The sequence below is a fragment of the Entelurus aequoreus genome, linkage group LG13 (genome assembly GCF_033978785.1).
Source record: "Entelurus aequoreus isolate RoL-2023_Sb linkage group LG13, RoL_Eaeq_v1.1, whole genome shotgun sequence".
NCBI classification, from domain to species: Eukaryota; Metazoa; Chordata; class Actinopteri; order Syngnathiformes; family Syngnathidae; genus Entelurus; species Entelurus aequoreus.
Genome location: NC_084743.1, coordinates 50995369 through 51018383, shown reverse-complemented (window position 1 = coordinate 51018383; position 23015 = coordinate 50995369). Strand labels below are relative to the sequence as shown.

At 36.9% G+C, this 23015-nt stretch overlaps 1 protein-coding gene across 1 annotated transcript; it reads left to right on the top strand.

Moving 5' to 3' along the window:
* Positions 1–3073: 3073 nt before the first annotated feature.
* On the top strand, positions 3074–22765 carry mrps22 (mitochondrial ribosomal protein S22). The gene is made up of 8 exons (XM_062068612.1): positions 3074–3270; positions 3639–3793; positions 11225–11389; positions 13431–13574; positions 15573–15656; positions 16593–16738; positions 18349–18457; positions 22492–22765. The coding sequence occupies exons 1-8, from the start codon at positions 3144–3146 to the stop codon at positions 22582–22584; spliced, it is 1023 nt and encodes a 340-aa protein (XP_061924596.1). The 5' UTR covers positions 3074–3143; the 3' UTR covers positions 22585–22765.
* Positions 22766–23015: the final 250 nt, after the last annotated feature.

The window sequence follows — 23015 nt, the reverse complement described above, 5'->3', positions numbered from 1 at the left end:
CAAGAAACTCTTCAAACTTAAAGTGTTTACAAAGTACAAAGAAGAAGAACCATGATAAACATTCTGAATTTATTTCATCCATCCATTCATTTTCTAGATAATCTTACTTATCTCACCATATGAAATATAACTTTTACTTCACTAATTATTATGTATGTATTTATTTATTTATTTACTTGTATTGTTATTACTTATGGAGAACAAAAAGTATTGTCCATTGAACTGATTGCATATTTACAGAATAAACCAAACATGTAATTGCATTTATTATTGTTATTGTTATTATTATTATTATTATTTCATTTTGTTTCCATTTATTCATTATTTATTATGACAAATATGACACAAAGCTAACATGGATAGGCTTCTTTTTTTTTGTACCATGTTTAGGGGCAATTCCAAAGAATATGTCTCATTTGGCTCTTTGGGAAACACAATGTATGCATGCACAATAAAATTAACTCTAAAATGTGCAATTTTCTTACTGATTAAAAGTCATGGTCATTGATCTGATTGCATTTTTACAGTAATTCATAGAATGTAAAAGGTTCACTTAAACAATACATAAACACTGGAAAAATAGCATTAGTTCCAAAAAGTAGACTTTACCATGTAAAATAATCATTTACTGTATATTTATCTGCATATATATATATATATATATATATATATATATATATATATACTGTATATATGATGTATACACATACATATATATATATATATATATATATATATATATATATATATATATATATATATATATATATATATATATATATACATATATATATATATATATATATATATATATATATATATATATATATATATATATATATATATATATATATATATATGTTGTGTGTGTGTGTGTGTGTGTGTGTGTGTGTGTGTGTGTGTGTGTGTGTGTGTGTGTGTGTGTGTGTGTTATCATCTTTGCCTATATAGGCACATTGTGCATAAGGAAATAAATGAAATAAAATAATAATAAAAATACTTGTTGCATAATATGTGAATTAATGTTTTTTTTATTATTTTGAGAGAAAATGACACATTTTTGATAATTACTACTTGTAATCCACATACAAATAGACAGTCAACTATGTGTGAGTTTTGGACATGTTACTAGACATATATGGGCAATATGTATATTGTATATACAATATACATACAATATGTATTTAAAATCCAGTATTATAATATCAGTGTGTAAAGTAATAATGCATTAATAGATAGATAGGCGTAAAGGTCACAAGGTTACTTGTAGTTCTCCGTCAGCAGTGTGCCAGCTGCATACATCTGGTTGTGTTGAGTTGTGGGGGCTCTTACAGCTCAATCAACACATCGCTCTAACGGTGTGTGAGCCTCTGGACTCGCTACTGTTAACTTTTCACTTCATTAGCAATTGAGACCCACCTCCTGCTTACATTGGGGAAAACATACTTTGGACCTTTTAGAACAAAAAGTACTATTTGATAAACAGTTTATTATGTGAATAAATATACTGTAGAACGGTGTACAATCTGTGTAAAAATTAGACAAAAGCAATGATTTGAAATAACAAAATTAAATATGTATAAAATCAAACCAGAAAATGTGTACAATTAATAGAGTTGTGTATTATTAGTGCAATTTTTGGCCCTAAAGCTCTAAAATGAATTAATGTCATCAAAATGTGCATTAAATTAATTTGATTATATATATTTACCCAAAAAGGAGTTAATATTCTGAAGTGTGCAAGGCTGTGTTCCGATACAAATGTTTTCATATGAAAGTACATTTGAGTTAAGTGATAGTATTAAAAATAAAAATAAATAAAAAATAAAATTATATATATATATATATATATATATATATATATATATATATATATATATATATATATATATATATATATATATATATATATATATATATATATATATATATATATATATATATATATATATGTGATGATCTGACTTTTAACAATAAAAATAAAAAACTTTTTTTTTTCAAGAAAAAAATAATATATATATATATATCATAAAAATAAACATATAACCGAGAGTAATTGTAGGTCAGCGTATAGATGGTGTGTACTTAGTATTAATGGTAGAAGATATATTATAGAATGATAATAAAAATATCAGCGTTTTTGTCACTTTTACACATTCTAATACTGGTTGTTTGGAGGCATTAACTCCTACTACAGGGGACAGACCCAAACTGTGGAGCTCTGATGCATCATGGGAACTCATTTAGTAGTCGTTGGTTAAATTAAGACAATCCTGACATATTTACATTGAGAAGTTTTGCTATGTTGTTTTTGAAAATTGCATTTAATTCTACCATGTTACCACATTGCCACCTAACGGTCTGAGTAGACCAATACAACAAATCACTGTATTTGTTAAAATCCAGAATTATTGTTTTAGCAGAATGACCATAAATATACCACTGCATATACTCTAAAAGTATAGTAATTTACAAAAATATAGTACATTTATGAAATGAATCAACTATTTTTATTCATGAAAATTATTAAATTATTTAAATAATTGTATTAACACAGATTCATGACATTTTAACTAAAATACCAAAGATTAACCTTTTTTAAACAGTTTTTAATGAACTAAATGTATTAAGTTGGAATAATAAAATACAAATTAAAATAACAAACATTAACAGTTGTTTTTTTTGTTTTTTTTTACCATGAATTGATTAACGTGGACCCCAACTTAAACAAGTTGAAAAACTTATTCAGGTGTTACCATTTAGTGGTCAATTGTACGGAATATGTACTGTATTGTGCAATATACTAATAAAAGTCTCAATCAATCAATCAAACCCCCGCCACGTACATTCACATTCACACTCATGTGTAATTTAAGACTTGCTGGTCAAATGTTATAATTTATCTATTTATTTATTTACAATTATTTAAGTAGTTTATACTTGAAACAAACACTCCAGCACCCCCCGCGACCCTAAAAAGGGACAAGCGGTAGAAAATGGATGGATGGACGTTTGTTAGCTTTTTAAATTGGAAGTCACATTTCCTTGAACTGAGGGTGGCAGTATAGGGCAAAACTGGTCAGGATGTCAAGCGGCGTAGAAGAAGACAAAGAAGAACTGGCAGCCGAAGAAGAAAAACAAACATGGCGGCGCATGATACAGCGCGGTGTTTATTTCGAGGCTATTTTTGGATAAAAAATGTCCAGAGGAGCAACAGCGTGTTGTTAAAATGTGGCACGAGAAGATTTTGCAGCGATAGTCAAGAAAACGGTAGGCATTTTACGGTATTAATGTCAACACGTTTAAAACAAACAACTGACCTTGTGATGTGTCGTGAGTACTCATCTTCATCTTCTATATTGTTCTAAAAATATTTTCTTTTCAAATTACTTTTTAATCATCTGTTTTTTTAATTTGTTTTATTAGTGAATACGTTGGCTTAGGCTTGGATGTCCGATTATTTTATTACAAGGTCTACATTAATCACATATCATTGTAATGGAGGCATGCAGTGTATTTGCAAAGTTCATCCCATGCCATTAATAGATTGTGAAAAATAATAACTAGTGCATTCTCTCTCTCTCTCTCTCTCTCTCTCTCTCTCTCTCTCTCTCTCTCTCTCTCTCTCTCTCTCTTAGTTCAAGACAATGCAAAGCCTCAATTCACACATCCAGTTGTGCAGGACATCCTCAGCAGGATAACAGGTCTGGACTTGCATAAAGTGTTCAAGCCCCTTAAACAGGAGCTGAAGCCACCTACTTATAAACTTATGACAGATGAGCAACTACAGCAGGTACTTTCCTTTTTTTTTATTCCCACATGCAACTAGGGATGTATATCGTTAGGATTTTATCAATACCAATATCAATATTCCTTATCGATACTGGTGGGTTCATCGGTGCTCCTATCAGTAATATATACAATTAGTTAGAGATGTCCGATAATATCGGACTGCCGATATCGGCCGATAAATGCTTTAAAATGTAATATCGGAAATTATAAGTACAGAGCGCCAATAAACCTTAAAGGCACTACCTTTGCATGCCGGCCCAATCACATAATATCTACGGCTTTTCACACACACAAGGGAATGCAAGCATACTTGGTCAACCGTCATACAGGTCACACTAAGGGTGTCCGTATAAACAACTTTAACAGTGTTACAATTATGCGCCACACTTTGAACCCACACCAAACAAGAGTGACAAACACATTTCGGGAGAACATCCGCACCGTAACGCAACATAAACACAACAGAACAAATACCCAGAACCCCTTGCAGCATTAAGTCTTCCGGGACGCTACAATATACAACCCCCCCGCTAACCCATACCCCCTCCCCCCACACACACACACACACACACACAAAGATGCATCAGTAATTAAAGGCCTACTGAAATGAAATGTTTTTATTTAAACGGGGATAGCAGATCTACTCTATGTGTCATACTTGATCATTTCACGATATTGCCATATTTTTGCTGAAAGGATTTAGTATAGAACAGTGGTCCCCAACCTTTTTGTAGCTGCGGACCAGTCAACGCTTGATAATTTGTCCCGCGGCCCGGCGGGGCAGGGGGAGGTATTTTTAATTTTTATTTTTTTCATGAAAAAATTAAAATAATAAACGTGAATCCACTGTGTACTCATATGGACCTTTATTAGCACATTGCGCCAACAACATAACATGAGTATAACAACAAAGTCTCTGGTAACTTCCTGTCTGCCTAATACATAAATAAAAAATCATGTGGAAAAATATATAAATGATAAGAACCAGCAATTCCACACTACTGTCATTATGAATGTTATTTTTCAACAGCTGTAATAAAGTTGTCACTTTGGACCGTCAGATAAGCCTCCTGCATGTTTGTGTGCCCGAGTCGACTCGCAAGCTCCTCCTCTCCCCTCTCCCTCACCTCCCTCTGCCCAAACGCGCTCTGATTTTCGTTGCTATGTTAACGTTTACATGCCTTCAAAATAAGATGCATATACAACATTAAAAACGAATATAAAGTGCATGAGATTTTTAACTCACCGTAACGCTAAATCAATGAGAGCCCTGAGCTTGTTTCTCTGCAACGAGACGGTCCCAACTGGGGGTATTGGGAGACAAAGACACCCGAAGTGTGCTTATGTCCAGTCTGCTACGTTGTTTTGTTTTGGTGGCTGTCACTGCAGAAAATCCCGCTTCACACAGATAGGATGTTGGAAATGGCAACAGTGTTTTCAGTGCTGTGGTGGCGATCTCGGGGTTTTCTGCCATGACTTTAATCCAGATAACAGGCAGAGTTTTTGTCTGAAATACACTTTTAAGGGTGCCGTCATTTGCGATCTCCAGCATTTGATTTTCTTCTTGCACAGACATGCTGGATTCATCTGCTTTGTTGACAAATGGGTCGCGGATCCATTCCTTGGCAGTTCGTGGGTCTTTTGAAGTTGAGAAGTAGCGCTCAAACTCTTTTAAAAGCACAGACAGGTGATCGTGCAGCAGCTTGGTGAATGAAGGAGCAGGCTCAGTCTCACGCAAAAACCCCGCAAATGTTTGAAACATGTCCAGGTTTTTTGGGTTGGTGCACTAATTGTAAGTGTATCTTGTGTTTTTTATGTTGATTTAATTTTTAAAATTTAAAAAAAATAAAAAATAAAAATTAATTAAAAATTCTTCTGCGGCCCGGTACGACCGGGCCGCGGCCCAGTGGTTGGGGACCACTGGTATAGAACAACGACGATAAAGATCGCAACTTTTGGTATCTGATAAAAAAAAGGCTTGCCCCTACCGGAAGTAGTGTGACGTAGTCAATTGAACATATACGCAAAGTTCCCTATTGTTTAAAATGATGGCCGCCAGAAGTGAGAGAGATTCGGACCGAGAAAGCGACGATTTCCCCATTAATTTGAGCGAGGATGAAAGATTTGTAAATGAGGAAAGTGCAAGTGAAGGACTAGTGGGGAGTGGAAGATGCTGTGAGAGCCGGGGGTGACCTGATATTCAGCTGGAAATGACTACAACAGTAAATAAATAAAAGACATATATATACTCTATTAGCCACAACACAACCAGGCTTATATTTAATATGCCACAAATTAATCCCGCATAAAAACACCTAGGTGTTTGTTATGCTAGCTCCTAGCTCCTAGCTACTAGCTCGAGCTAGTTATAGCTCGAGCGGGTAATATGGACGGGATCCCGTATATATAACCCGCCAATACAATTCAAACACCTGCACAACACACACACTCACTCAGCCCAAACAACCGTTCACCTAACCCAATGTTCATAAAGCTTATATATTTAATCAAAGTTACGTACATGACACGCACATACTGGCAAGTAAGGCTGCAGCTAACGATTATTTTTCTATCGATTAATCTATAGATTATTTTTTCGATTAATCGGTTAATCTATAGATTATTTTTTCGATTAATCTATAGATTATTTTTCCTTTTACCGATTATTTTTTTATTCAAAATGAAGATAAAAAAATAAATGTAGGCCCGTTTTTTCAAAAGGCATGGCTTTTATTTACAAAAAAAAAGAAGTATGGCCACTCAGTCAACATTGACAACAACATGACTAAATATTCTGTAACAATGTAAACATTTAAAACTTTTAACATTTAACAAAATTAAAAGTAGCTTATTTGCTTTTTAATGTGCAAATATAAAAGTCAACATCCAGTGCAAATCTTAATATTCTGCAATAGTATAAGCATTTCAAAAGTAAGTTGCTTATTTTGCTTTAAAATGTGCAAAACTAAAGATAAACATCCAATACAAAAAAGTGTAAAACGAAATATTCTGTAACAACAGTGTAAACATTTTAACAAAAGTGAAAGTATTGCTTATTTGCTAAAATGTGCAAAAATAAAGATAAACATCCAATACAAAAAAGTGCCAATCTAAATATTCTGGAGCACTGTAAACATTAAGTATTGCTTTTAAAATGTGCAAAATAAACATCCAGTCCAACACAGTACACAATAACCAATTCTACTCATTCCAGTGAGTGTCTAACAGTTGTAATGAAGAAAGGTTAGCATGTTTACATGCTTTGGTTCTTTTCTTGTTTACAATATTCCCAGCAGCTGAAAATAGGCGCTCAGAAGGGGTCGATGTGGCTGGAACTGAGAGCTAATTAGCCTTCACCTCAAGCCAGGATTGCGAGTTTAAGTTTCTAGAAGGTCAACGGGCTCATAGTGATGTTACTAGTAGTTGACTGGGAGGTGTTTATTATCATTCAGTCCGCTGCCTGATGCTCACCTGCTAAACACCTATCTGCTCCACGCTGAAGCGCTGACTACATGCGCTCTGAATACGCACTGCTGATTGGCTGATAATGCTTTGTGTGTACCAATCAGATGGTTGTGTGGGTGGGACAATGCTGCGTGTGTACCAATCAGATGGTTGTGTGGTTGGGACAATGCTGCGTGTGTACCAATCAGATGGTTGTGTGGGTGGGACAATGCTGCGTGCTGAGACAGAGGCAGACGGAGCAAAGCAGCTTGTTAAGACTTTAGCTTTAGCTTAGAACTCGTTCGGTACACCCCCGTACCGAACCGAAAGCCCCGTACCGAAACGGTTCAATACAAAACACGTACCGTTACACCCCTAGCAGATACAAATGACACATTCATGTTTTTGTGTAATGATGACAACGTATGCTCGCGCGGACGATTGACTAGTTGGTTTTCTTTTCAAATGTTGGTTCATAGCCGTTGTGCTGCTATGATAGGCCATTTCCGCTCGACACAGTGTGCATACAACAACATTATTAGGCCGTTTATTGAAATACTCCCACACTTTTGACCACTTTTGGCATACTTTTCCCCCCTCGCTCGCACCGCTCGCATCGTCTTCTTTGATCGTCTGCTTTGCGCTTCGCCATGACGGTAGTGTGACGTCATTATGCGACGCGTCGACGCACAAAAACGGCGTCGACGTATTTACGTAACCGATGACGTCGACTACGTCGACGCGTCGTTTCAGCCTTACTGGCAAGCAATCAAATGTTTGAAAGCGCGCGGGTGGGACCTGATATCCAGCTGGGAATGACTACAACAGTAAATAAACACAAGACATATATATATACTCTATTAGCCACAACACAACCAGGCTTATATTTAATATGCCACAAATTAATCCTAATGCTAGCTCCTAGCTACTAGCTCGAGCTAGTTATAGCAAGCGATCAAATGTTTGGAAGCGCAGCTGTGTACTCACGGTATCGCAACTGTGTATCCAAATCAAAGTCCTTCTGGTAAGAGTCTCTGTTGTCCGAGTTCTTCCATCTTGACTGCATCTTTCGGGAATGTAAACAAAGAAGCGCCGGCTGTGTACGTGTTGCTGCTGACTTCCCTCGCAAAATAGACACTTCGCACCGACAACTTTCTTCTTTGCTTGCTCAGCTGCTTTCTCCATAATGCAATGAACAAATTGCAACAGATTCACCAACACAGATGTCCAGAATACTGTGGAATAATGACATGAAAACAGAGCTATTTTGTATTGGCTTCAATGGTGTCCGAATACTTCCGTTTCAATGATTGACGTCACACGCATACGTCATCCTCAGAGGCGTTTCGAACCGGAAGTTTAGCGGGAAATTTAAAATTGCACTTTAGAAGTTAACCCGGCCGTATTGGCATGTGTTGCAATGTTAAGACTTCATCATTGATATACAGGTATAAACTATCAGACTGCGTGGTCGGTAGTAGTGGCTTTCAGTAGGCCTTTAATGGTCCACCTATAGTGTTAGAAGCTGTCAAGTTGCCATTACCTTACCAATTAATTTTTCACACAGCTTTTGGATGACAAGTGGTCATCAAATTTGCAAAAGAAACATATCACCTGACACGTAGAAGTCATTTAGGAACGGTTTGGCTCTGCAATTTGGAGTTAGTTTGGTAGTGCTGAGTGTCAAAGAGAGGCGTAGTTTAAAACCATTTTTATTAGATGTATTATTTTTTTTTATCATTGCTTCCATATTTGTGATTATTCTAGGCTAGGGGTCGGCAACCTTTACCACTCAAAGAGCCATTTTGGCAAGTTTCACAAATTAAAGAAAATAATGGGAGCCACAAAAAAATTTTTTAAATGAAAAACACTGCATACAAAGCTTAAATGCTTTGTGCTATGTTAACCAGGGGTCTCAGACACACGCACCGGCACGCACTTTAATGTGGAAATTTGATGTTAGTGCGGCCCGCGAGTTTTGAATGAATGGCGCTTGATAGCGTCATACTTGCCAACCCTCTCATTTTTTCCGGGAGACTCCCGAATATCAGGGCGTGATGGCACTGCTTTTGGCGCCCTCTACAGCCTGCCCAAACAGTATACTTGCTCGACCACATGTAGAATGCAGTTTCAGCTTGCTCACATAAGTGACAGCAAGGCGTACTAGGTCAGCAGCCACACATCTTACACTGACGGTAGCCTTATAAAACAACTTTAACACTGTTACGTTACAAATATGCACCACACTTTGAACCCACACCAAAAAAGAATGACAAACACATTTCTGGAGAACATCTGCACTGTAACACAACATAAACACAACACAACCAATACCCAGAATCCCACGCAGCCCTAACTCTTCCGCTCAACCAACGCACGGAGGGGGGGGGGTTGATGTGTGGGGGGATTTGGTGGTAGCGGGGGTGTATAATCTAGACCGGAAGAGTTAGGGCTGCATGGGATTCTGGGTATTGGTTGTGTTGGGTTTATGTTGTGTTTATGTTGTGTTACGGTGGGATGTTCTCCAGAAATGTGTTTTTCATTCTTTTTTGGTGTGGGTTCACAGTGTGGCGCATATTTGTAACGTAACAGTGTTAAAGTTGTTTGATACGGCTACCGTCAGTGTAAGCTGTGTGGCTGACGACTAACTATGCTTTGCTGTCTCCTATGTGTGCAAGTAAGAGCTACATACTACATGTGGCCGGGGCACGCTGTTTGTAAATGCTATAGAGAACAATTACTACAGTGCAATTAGGGCACTCCCTTAATTTAGTAATTAGAGTGAAAATAGGATTATAATATCCCTGGGAGTTATCTAGGAGAGGCACTGAGATCCATATAATATCCCTGGGAGTTATCTAGGAGAGGCACTGAGATCCATAAGTTTCCTGGGAAAATCGGGGGGGTCGGCAAGTATGCAGCTGAGCCGCATCAGAGTGGTCAAAGAGCCGCATGCGGCTCCGGAGCCGCGGGTTGCCGACCCCTGTTCTAGGCTGATAATCAGACTCTAAGGCTGGGCAATATGGCAAACAAAAAAAATCATCCGATTTTGATTAATATCACACATTTTTTAATTGTTTTTAACCTGCCAGCATCTGTACAAAAACAAATAAACTCAGGATTAGTACAACATTTTATTAACACGATTAGCAAGTAAAAAACTCAACTAAAAAACTCAACTAAATAAGAAAAAGCAAAATAACCTAACTATATACCAATAAATTAGAATTCACATGCTTTCAAGTAAAAGAAAGCACATGCAAAGGTGCATCAGTAATTAATGGTCCAACTACCTGTATAGTATTAGAAGCTGTTGAGTTGTCATTACCTTACCAATTCATTTTTCACACAGCTTTTGGATGACAAGTAGTCAGCAAATTTGCAATAGAAGCATATCACCTGACACGTAGAAGTCATTTAGGAACGGTTTGGCTCTGCATTTTGGAGTTAGTTTGGTTGTGCCGCATGTCAAAGAGAGGCAGGCACAGAGATGGCCCGAGAAGGGAGCGGGGTTGCCGACTACAGTGCTGGCCAGGCTTCATGGAGGGGAGTGTTTGTCAAATATAGGGTCCACGTAAACATGATTTCACCTTTTCCCCTCAATGACAGCATCTCAGTCACATTAGGCCGATTACCACGACTTTACACATTTCGATCCTGTTTGACGCGATTCCAATCACTCGTAAATCTATGATTCGGCTTACTTCTGCGTACCTTGTACCCTGAACGGGGCAGTAAAAATTTGACTCTGATTGGCTTTTCTGCCGTGTCTTTTTTATGCTTTGCAGTGGCACCTAAAAAAATTGACAGTGTGCGTGTCATAATTCCGACGGTCAGCTGGATAAAAAAAAAGTATATATAGCCTTATTGTTAGTCCAGAATGTTGACGGTCCTCTTGGACTGACTCATAAGGAAATGGTACCAAAAAATATACATCTATACATCCCAACATGCAACTTAAAAATGTTTCACATAAATATGTTTCCAGGCAATGAAGTCAGCTGAAGAGAAGGCTAAGAAAATGCTGCAAATGCCTCCTGTTCTACCAGAGAGGAAGCCCATCAATGATGTATTGTCTGTGGACACAGTCCTGGATGGTATGGATACAGCCAAATATGTCTTTACAGACATAACCTATCATATTCCACACAGGGTATGTACTTCATTAAGTGCAGTACACTTGTACTCTCGCTAGGAGTTCAACTTTTTTATAAGTGTCTTCTAACGTACAATACAATGCATGCAGCAATGCTTCTTAGTTTGAATCACAGCCTGCAGTTGTGTAGAAATGCAATTAAAAGGGTAAATTATTCTAACAGGATGATTAACCACATTTTGTTCCAGCTGTTTGAAGATGTCTTCGTAACACCATGGTTTCCCCTACTTGTAAATGACCGTGGCGTACTGCCACTGCAAGATAAATGCCGCCACACATTCATAATACGTTTTTTTTTTACATTAAACTAATTTTAGTAATATATTGTATATATATATACTTCATAGTCTATTATTTACATACTATTAGCCATAATAAGTTTGAAAAACATCTCAAATATCATACAAAAAAAACATGCATCTAAATCGCCTGTCAGGAACGGAGTTAACACCCAGCAAACTTAAGGAAATAAAGTTAAAGAGAAAGGTATTTCAGGTTATTTTAAGCATTTCTTGTTCAAGTCTGTATAAACTACCCAAATTCTTTTGACGTTGCTACCAACAATAACGTCTTGCTTTACACTGTGCGTCTCCGAACCTGTTAGGATGTCGCTGTGTAGTGTATGTATGGTGTCCCGAACGTGTGTTGTGGGTTTTCTCCGGGTACTCCAGCTTCCTTCTTCATTCCAAAAATAAGTATGTTAGTTTCATTGGAGACTGTGAATTGTCCATAGGTATGAATGTGAGTGTGAATAATTGTTTGTCTATGTACAGTATGTGCCCTGCGATCGTCCATGCTCATTTTGGTTAGCCTGTCACAGAGATTGTCCATTATACATTAGCGTTAAGCACACGGCATCAGAGCTCAACGTTCATCCTGCATAATTGTATTGTTTTTTTTCAGTTTATTCCAAACTAAATTATTAATTTAACGGTTTACTACATGTATGTGCACTTCATGTGTATATATAATGTACTTTCCTTAATGTGGTTAGTTTTACAGTGACTTCATTGTAGAGAATATCAACAAAACACTAAGTTATTTTTTTCATCTCTAATTCAAAGGACTGTTTACATATTTGGCAAAGTAAATTGCAACATTCAAGGAGGGCATAATATAGTGTTGCCTATTTTACCTTTCACAATAAGCAGCAACAATTGAAATTGCATTGAACAAAGAGCACAGCAGTCTACCAAGTCAAATTCTGTTAAACATACTTTGCCAATAAAGCTAAGTCTGAAAACATAAGAACAAATATGTTATTACTGATAACTGCGATGAGGCGGCGACTTGTCCAGTGTGTCTCCCGCCTTCCGCCCAATTGTAGCTGAGATAGGCTCCAGCGCTCACCGCAACCCCGAAGGGAATAAGTGGTAGAAAATGGATGGAAGGGAATAAGCGGTAGAAAATGGATGAAAACTAATAACACATTTGTTTTTAAACATACATAACATATTTGTTTAGCCTTTTTAAAGAAAATAAATGCATTATTGCAAATCCAAATGAAGTCATATTGACCATGCCCCTACCGCTACATGTAGTGTCACTCTATGGGAAACCCTGAACACAAAATATTTTTTTGATAGTGCCATCAGAAATTTAAAAAAACTAACTTAATTACAAATATTGCAGTTGGAAAAGTAATTATTTGATCCTCCGCTTAACAAATAATTATTTTTGTTGTAATTTTATTTTCCCAGAGACAAAATATAAAGAGGAAATTCAGAATAGGAACATTAAATAAAGATTGTGCATTTGATTGATTAAATTAAGTGCTTTGATCCTCAAGAAAAATGTGACTATTTGGGAAACCCTTGTATGTCAGTATGGTCAGTTTTTTTGCTCACTTTTGAATGTATTATATAGATGCAAATGCAGATGATTGCTGTCAAGCAGACATCTCTGCTATGGTAAAAGTAGTACAGTACTCAATTACTCTTAAGTGTGTAAATGTCATGTGTGCTGAAATCAAATGCGATCGTGCTCCCGTATGTTTCCTAGTTTGGATATGTGAAATAAATGTATTTTTTTTTTTTAGGAAAGGTTCATTGTTGTGAGGGAGACCGACGGGAAGCTAAGGAAAGCAACCTGGGAGGAAAGAGACCGGCTTAGTCAAGTGTACTTCCCAAAAGATGGACGCAGAATTACCACACCTCCCTTCTTTAAAGAGGAGAATGTAAAGGTAAGACTAGGCAGGGTGGAATAGTCTAACATTATGATTATTTCTACTCCTGTCAATGGTAGTATAGCAATTACCTTATTAAACTTAAAGGGGAACTGCATCTTTTTTGGGAATTTTGCCAATCATTCACAATTGTTATGGAAGACAAGAACTTATGGTTTTCTTTTCTGTTTTTTTTATTGCATTCTAAGTTGGTAAATACGGCAAGTACAAGGTGGCCAACAATGCAGCTCATGGGAGGTCCTCTATTCCACTCATAAAACCTTTTAAAAAAATATCTCAAAACCGCCATTGTTATTACCGGTATAAGCACTAACACAGACAAACTATTTTTAGCGGTGCATTGATCAAAGAGAGCTAACTAGCTTATGCTATTATATTGATTTATTGAGCCGGCACACTGGTGAAAGTTAATTCCAAATTATCAATCATTCCTCTCACCTGGATGGTAGACGGTTGTGGCCATAAACTGAGAAGTTGGTCAACTTTGACTTCCAATAGCAAGAAGGACACGAAAAAAACACTTGTTTGCAGCACTTTTTATTATGATTTTTTTTAAACCCTTCATTAGGATTATGATTAATCCTTCATCTAAACGAGAAGATATGAGCATCTCATCTGTCGGCGTCACAGTAAGAGCAATCATTGTACAGTATGTGATTGTTTTATTATGTTCATAGTTTGTATATCTTGTTCAGCACTTAAGAATACTGCTGCATTATGCTTAATGTTTCACTAAAGCTGCATCTGTTTAGCAATTTAAAACTTGTAGATCATACTCCGTATATTCAGGCTCAGAAATATAAGGTTATGGCTCAACATTTGTTCCAAAGTAGTCATATTAATCTCTCATGAAGTCTGCCATGATTAGTAGTATTTGTTAGTGTTGAAGGGAAAAGGAAACGTTGTGAAGTGTCTGTGAAATTAGTATACTGCTAAGGTTGTCCCGATACCAATGTATTGGTACTGGTACCAAAATATATATTGATACTTTTCCAAATAAAAGGAACCACAAAAAATTTCATTATTAGCTTCTTTTTAACAGAAAATATTACGATACAATAAACATACGTTTTCCTATTGCACTAGACTTTTTATTATTGCACTCAAGGAACAATTTATAATATAGTCTGCCATAATCTCAGATTACCGCAGGTTATAACACAATAGAAATCTTTACTGATATTGTATTAAATGCTCCATGATTTATGGTTGCCCCTCTTGGTCTATATGTACTCTGTGCTATAAAACGAATACAACCATCCATCCATTTTCTACCGCCTGTCCCTCTTGGGGTCGCGGGGGTCTGTAGACTAGTAAATACTAAAAAAAATACTGTGGCTAAGTCCACATGTAGCAGGTAAAACACACATTGTAAAACATAAAACACAAATTGGATGAATTTGTTAAAAAATTCAGTCATTTCACTTGCATTAGTTTACCATACGTGGGCGGTGCCGATTTGGACTGCGCTAATAAAATTGGCAAGAAGCCAAGCAGCTGTGTGAGCATCTAGGTAACTGTATGAGCACAACAGGGGAGCTAGTTAACTACAATATTACTTGTCATTCTTTAAACTCATTGTGCAGATCTGAATGCTTGTTATTTAAATGTTTACCTAACTTTGACGCAAACGTGGTAACAATACCGGTAATTGCCACCTTTTGCGAGGCATGTTTTAAAGCCGCGCTTGCAGAGCAGCGCTTCCGTGTTTAAAGCGTCACCTTTATCGATAGTTTTGAAGCCCAAACACTATACGCATTTTTTTTTTAGTTGGGGGGAATCACTAAAGTCTCAAATTCCAAACGGCTCGTTTGTAGCAAGTTTGGAAAAAGGCGAGATTATTTTATAAATATCTCTGCGTCCATGATTTAATTTCACATTTACGGGACTTATCGGGATCCCAATTACACCTAAACAGTTAAAAATGGGTAAAAAGAAAAGTTGGTTGTACGGCCTCAGAACCATTATAAAGACTTTTTCCTTTTTTCCCCCAAGATATTATTCTCCCAGGACCGACACAAGGATGTGTTGGACTTATGCCTGGTTCAATTTGAACCTGACTCATCAGAGTACATCAAGGTGAGCTAATCTTGACTTCGCTCTTATCTAAGCTGCAGAGTTGTGTAGATGTGCTGATAGCTAATATCAGTGTTTGTGCTGACATTTTAATTTTATTGTCTTATAAAATGTAAAATTAAATGAGAGGAAAATCCCCTAAGGTTATTCAGTCAAGACTGCCCAATTAATCACATTTTAATCACAACAATTTTAGTTTCCTTGATTAAATAATGGTGATCTTCAGCAATATTAACGTTTAAAAAGCAGGCTCCACTGCATATCAAATCAGGCACTTTCACATCATTGGCGGCAGGAAATAGAAATGATGAAATGTTAATACTAATATTGAACAAAAACATACAGATTTGTCTTAAAATATATGTATTATGTTCATATAGCCTTTTTATTAGACTGTTTCATTACACATGACATGATGATCTTCGGGACCTCACCCAGGGCTGGGTGATTTGGACCAAGACTGATATTCTGATTTATCTGTATTTTAAACACAATGTGCAAATTGTTTAAACTCAACACAACATTACTGTTACTACCAGTGTTCCATTATATTTACTTGTTACCTAACCAAACAAGTAATTTAATTACTAATGAAATTACTCTTTAATAAATGTAAATTATTAGTAGGGAAATTAATTCATGTGTTTTAAAAAATGTTTTAAATAAAAGTCAAATGCAGTTGAGAGATGTTTATGAGAGCAGCATCTGAGTGTGTGTGTGTGCCTTTTAAAAGACGGTGTCTGTTTATATAATGTTTATATTACCGGTACTTAAAAGAAAACTGTTTTGTTCAATAAAATGCTACCCAAACATTTAATAAAGTCAAATACAAAAAAGGCAGCTAGAGAAGTATGCCACACTTCTCTTTTCTAAATTAAATCTGTACAGCAGATATGAGCATCTACATAAATAATAGGATTTGCCAAATGTGTGTTTCAGGTGCACGCTGCCACCTATGAGGATTTGGACAAACATGGGAAATATGATCTCCTTCGCTCCACCAGGCACTTCGGTGGCATGGCCTGGTACCTGGTCAACGCACACAGGATTGATGGCCTCATTGTGGACATGCTGAAAAAGGAATTGTGAGTTTGAAACAGTTTACATTCAAGGCTTTATTCAATGTATTCGCTATTATTTCTTATGCTGTATTTTGCTTTTCTACATACTTGGCCAGTATTGACTTAGCAGGCGTCTCTTTACTGTTGTGCCACATGGCAGCAGTTAAAATTCGGGGTGTCCCGTTACAACTTTTTCACTTCCAATACAACACCCAAATTGGAGCTTTGAGTATTGACCGATATGGATACTGACAGTATCGATATCAGCACAAATCATACTTCCAGTGCTTTTATTATTCCCCAGTGCGGGTGTACCCCGCCTTCCGCCCGAATGCAGCTGAGATAGGCTCCAGCACCCCCCGCGACCCCGAAAGGGACAAGGGGTAGAAAATGTCTATGGCTGGTCTCATTCATCCAGGTTATTGTATTCTCAGGGCATTCAATCGATCGCAACTGGACTGTTTGGTTTGTAAGTTGGTTTGTTGGTTTGTTTGTTTGTTCATTGTTAGAAAAGGTTTGATCATATGACACTACTCAGAGAACAATGGTATGAAAACACAAACATATTTATTAACTGTCTGGAATGGTCTTAAGCTGTCTTAAAGTTGAAGAGGAGTAGTATTTTTAATTTTTTTTGGCAACAGTAGCCACAATAATTCAATAAACTAAGCTCAGGATGTCATAAGTTAAATGATGCGGACACTTTCGGACTGGATACTTTTTAATACACTTGTATATGTAAGTAATATGCAAATATAATTATTTGATACTTATATTGACAAATGTGTTTTAGATTGCAATTTTGTTGAATTAAGGTTACTTATTATTTATTGTGTGCTTAGCTGTTGCATAGCTGCTAGCTCCTAGTAGACTATAGCCTACCATGTTTACCTTTTATAAATAACTTCACTGAAATGCAAGACAAGACCAACCTTGTGTGTTTATTGGAGGACATTTAGATGTTAACTGACTGTGCAACTTTGCACACGGACAGCTTGTTGTGTAAGATTTTAGATGCAAGCCGATATAATCTAATACTTGCTATTTGCTGATATCGGACTGATGTCCGATATCAGTAACACATTGTACGCCCTCGTTAAAATGCATTTTTAAAGATTTGTGATAAGGACAATTGAGCCAACCAAAACACTATAAGCAGTATAAAAACTGTTCCTGTTTTTTTCTTTGATTTTGATGAATACTGTACATTCTCTGGCAATATTAATGAAATGCATTGGGAGATAATTACCTAACGGACTATTCTGAGTAGTAATGATACATTTATATTATAATAATACATACAAATAATAGCTAAATTAAGTACTTTTTTAATCAAGAAAATCCTCTTCCAAGAAGAGATTATATTCCATAAATTACACGTTATTTTACTTACAAGCCAAAAATATCATCAATAAGTAACTACATGAAGTCTTTCTAGTTGTGTAAATGTGAGAAAGGTCTTAAATTTAATTGATTGATAAAATTCAATATGTCAAGCTATTACAGCTTCAAAACCAACATAAGATTGAGTCAATGTTTATACTAACTGTCCAATAATAGCCAATTTCTGTCCAGTAGAATACAAGCCAATGTAAAGTCCTACGAGGTAAAACAAACATGTTTTTGGGTTTCAGGGTGCAGGATGCGGTGAGCCTCGTATCTCTCTTCCATCTCGTACACCCTCACAGCAAGTCGGCCCAGGAGGCTTCCAGCCAGCAGGCCACAGGCACTGACCTTCTCACGGTGAGAACATTGCAACCATGGCTATTGAGTGTTAACCTTGTGAATGTCAGAACTGTCCTGGGTTGATAAAAGGCGTTCCCAGGTTGATGCTTGCAGCCTTGCTGTGAAGCGCAGAAGTCAAGGTTGCGTTGGCATCGCTGAGAACTGCAGGGTCCAGGTTTCGGTCACGTCATGTCTTAGTAGTACACAGAACTCTTTGGCCATGATGCATTGGAAAGTGGCAACATTTAATTTAAAAAAACGGAGGTGCGGTAGACATGGTTATCATTCTACTGCCATCATTAATCCCTAGAGATGGTATAAAATCTCACAAGATGATGTAATGTATCACATCAGCATAAAGTATTTCCCATTTTTTCAGTTATTTATGGTGGTCTGACACAAATACTTTTGGACCAGGACTGTTGCAATTAGTTATGCCCTTGCTCATAAAATACATTGCATGTACACTGAACAAAAATATAAATGCAACACCTTTGTTTTTGCTCCCATTTTCCATGAGTTGAACTCAAAGATCTAAAACTTTGACTATATACACAAAAAACCTATTCCTCTCAAATATTTTTCACAAATCTGTTTAAATCGGTGTTAGTGGGCATTTATTCTTTGCCGAGATAATCCATCCCACCTCACAGGTGTGGCATATCAAGATGCTAATTAAACAGCATGATTATTGCACAGGTGTGCCTTCGGCTGCCCACAATAAAAGGCCACTCTGAAATGTGCACATTTATCACACAGCACAATGCCACAGATGTTGCAAGTTTTGAGGGAGTGTGCAGTTGGCATGCCGACTGCAGGAATGTCCACCAGAGCTGTTGCCCGTGAATTGAATGTTAATTTATCTACTATAAGCCATGTCCAAAGGTTTCGGAGAACTTGACAGTACATCCAACCGGCAGACAGCATGTGTGGCGTCGTGTGGGAGAGCGGGTTGCTGGGGTCAATGTTGTGAATCGATCGGCCCATTTTGGGGGTGGGGTTATGGTATGGGAAGGTGTATGTTTTGGACAATGAACAGAAGTGCATTTTATTGATGGCATTTTGAATGCACAGAAATACCGTGACAAGATCTTGAGGCCCATTGTTGTGTCATTCATCCGAGACCATCACCTCATGTTGCAGCATGACAATGCACCACCCCATGTTGCAATGATCTGCACACAATTTCTGGAAGCTGAAAACATGCCAGTTCTTGCATGGCCTTCATACTGACCGGACATGTCACCTCCAATCAAGCAGAGTGGCCTTTAATTGTGGGCAACCTAAGGCACACCTGTGCAATATTCATGCTGTTTAATTAGCATCTTGATATGCCACACCCGTGAGGTGGGATGGATCATCTAGGCAAAGAAGAAAGGCTCACTAACACACAATTAGACAGATTTGTGAACGATATTTGAAAGGAATAGGTATTTTGTGTATTTAGTAAAAGTTTTAGATCTTTGAGTTCAACTCATGGAAAATGGGGAGCAAAAACAAAAGTGTTGCCTATATATTTTTGTTCAGTATATGTTTAATGGGACGGTCTGAATGCAGCTTTGTCCAGTAGAGATGACTTTGTAATGCTGCTTTTTAACACACTTCATAATCACCTGGTCTGCTAAAGAATGAAGTTGTGGGATCAGTCGCTATACTTAAGAGTATTCAGATGCCTCTAGATTGTCTTTTCAAACCTAGCAAAAATGTTCTAATCTTATTGGACACTTTAGGAGACTTGCACAAAAGTATGTATTGCTCTTAACAAGCAGCATCTTCTGCTGCCCCTACACATCAATTAAAAAACACCAGAAAAAGCGACCAAAAAAGGTTAATTCGTATTTCTAAATGTAACTTATTATTTTGTAAAATTGTTGTACTTTGGATGTCCTTTGCTCACATGTGCATTCTCTACCTGCCAACATTTGCATTACAAAATATGGTAAATTTAAAAAAGGGATTCAATTGTCATCAGCAAACCACTGTTACATCAATTATGAAAAATAAATACCACCAATGTTTTATTTTATCCTGACTAGGACTTGAACCCAGGCTCTTTGCCATATGAAGCAGGGTCACAAACCACAGAGCTATCCTTTCCAAAACATGGATTGGTGTTTAGCAAACCCAATTTAAAGGAAAACCATTTGGCAAAACCAACCTTTCTTATCTATTGGTACCTGTTTTTGTTTATTTGGGATCTGCATAAGTCCCGGAAAAGTTAAATCAAACCATGGAGGCATTGCAGAGATATTTATAAAACAATATTGCCCTCCTTCATACTTACTCCAAATGAGCCATTTGGAATTGTCCATTTTTGTGACATATTTCCCAATTGTGACTTCAGCATATACTGTATCTCCAGATATTGTAGACATTTACTTAAAGTGGTTTGCGTGAGTCCGTCATTGTAATCCGTGTTGTAGTGAGTAAGCTTCTTCTTTTTCTCTATCCTCATGTTGTGGGGCAGACTGGCTTGTACATGCACATGCATCCACCGCTGTTGTTTTTAATAAAAATTAGCATATATTGTAGCTCAAACTTATATCTGTCAGTAAACTTGCTATGGAAGCGCTAAAAACTACAACATGGATGATGGGGAGAAGACGGAGTCGTAGTAAGGCACGTTCTGCAAATTTCATAAAGACATCATTTAGTTAATTTATTTTCACACTTGACATTCTTAACTGTAATGTTTAAGAATGGCAATTCTTAAAGAACAGAAAGAAAAAATTTCCGCCGTGAGCAACGTGAGCTGAGACCGTCTCTACAATGTATGCAGACGATACAAGTTTATTTATCAGCCCCAATCCTCATTGTTTGCAGAACCTTCTAAATCTGTTGGACATCTTTTCACAACAATGATAAATGTAAAATATTAAGGATCGGAAATTTAAAGGGAACGTCCTTTCGAATGGAATGCAAAGTGCCTGTTTTGTGGACAGATGGACCAGTTAACATACTTGATGTTGTTGTCCCAGAGAATCTGGAAGATCTAGGCTCAATAAATTACGATAATCGACTAAGAAAGCTGGTTTAAATTCTGCAATTATGGAAAGGGAAATCCATAACCTTGTATGGTAAAATATATATTGTCAACTCTTTAATTATTCCTCTATTTATTTATTTTTGTCATTACCAGATCCATCACAAAACTTTTTTAAGGTTTATGAGCGTCGGGTCTTTGATTTTGTCTGGGAAGGCAAACCAGAAAAGATTAAAAGAAAGGTTTTGTACAATTAATATGAATATGGGGGCCTGAAACTTCTTAACCTTGAAGCTATGTGTCTGTCTTTAAAAGCATCAATTGTTCCAAAGATGTATCTAAACACTGAGTAGTACACAAGTGTCCTGTTGGACAAAAAATATGCACTGCATCAAAATAAATTGTATCCGTTTTTACAAGTGATGCCCTCCCATTTTCCTTATGTAGAGAGTCTGCTGGGAAACATGGCTGGGATCATAAAGGAAACAATCCACTCATGGTGGTGTTTTAAATTTTATGTGCCAGAAAAAAGAGATGACTTTTCGCAGCAGATAATATGGATGAACTCTAATATTGTAATAGATGGGAAGCCTTTCTTTTGGAAAAATATGTTTGGAAGAGGAATCATTTTTGTCAATGACTTTATCAATGAGAATGGTAAGGTTATGGAGTATGATGAATTTAGAACTATGTACGGTGATGCTTGTTCAAGCTTTTCATTAATCAACTAACTGGAGGAATTGGGAAAAGAGGGAAACAAATAATTAATTATGGAACTACTAAATTATTAGTTTGTAAACCTCTAATAAGAAATTTTAGTTGGCAAAAAGGAACAAAAATAAATAGAAACATTTATAATTTGTATTTAATAAAGAAATCTCTGAATGCTGCCCCATATAACACATATGGAAAATGGGAGGACTTTTTTGACTGCCCGTTGCCGTGGGATGCAATATTCAAATGATTCTACAAAAACTACTATCGATGTGCAAAACAGGATGTGCTCCATCCTAAGGCAATAGATGGGACATTTATTTCACCTTGGTGTGCTTGACTTATGTCTCTGCAGATCTACGCCCAGAACGAATCCCAGAGGTCAGGCTACATTGAGCTGGCCCTGCAGGCGTATCAACAGACTGTGGGTAAGAGCGCTTCTGCTTGACCCGCTTCCTCCCACTGCGTGTTCTACAAACCCACAATGAAAGATGAACAAAACCTGAAGGACAGGCAACATAGCTTCTTCTTTGACAAATCCTTGTCTATTGTTTTTTTAAAGAGTTTGCATCATAACCGCATATTGTAAAGAAATGAATAAACATGTCTTTGTAAATGTGATAGAATAACAGCGTTTCCCCTATCTTTATATCAGGAAATATGTTATGGCATGTTATTCGAATTTGCAGGTCAAGACAACCATCCGCTCTAGGCTGCAAGGTGATCTTCGAGCTTGCATAAGGATCTCGATAACTAAATCAGATGTTTCTGACTTCACCAATCAGAAATGTTTTGGGAATGTTCTGCCGTAAACACTGCAGTGACAAAAGATGTCCACAAATCTGTGTGCATATGCTTTCGTATGTATGATTACATACC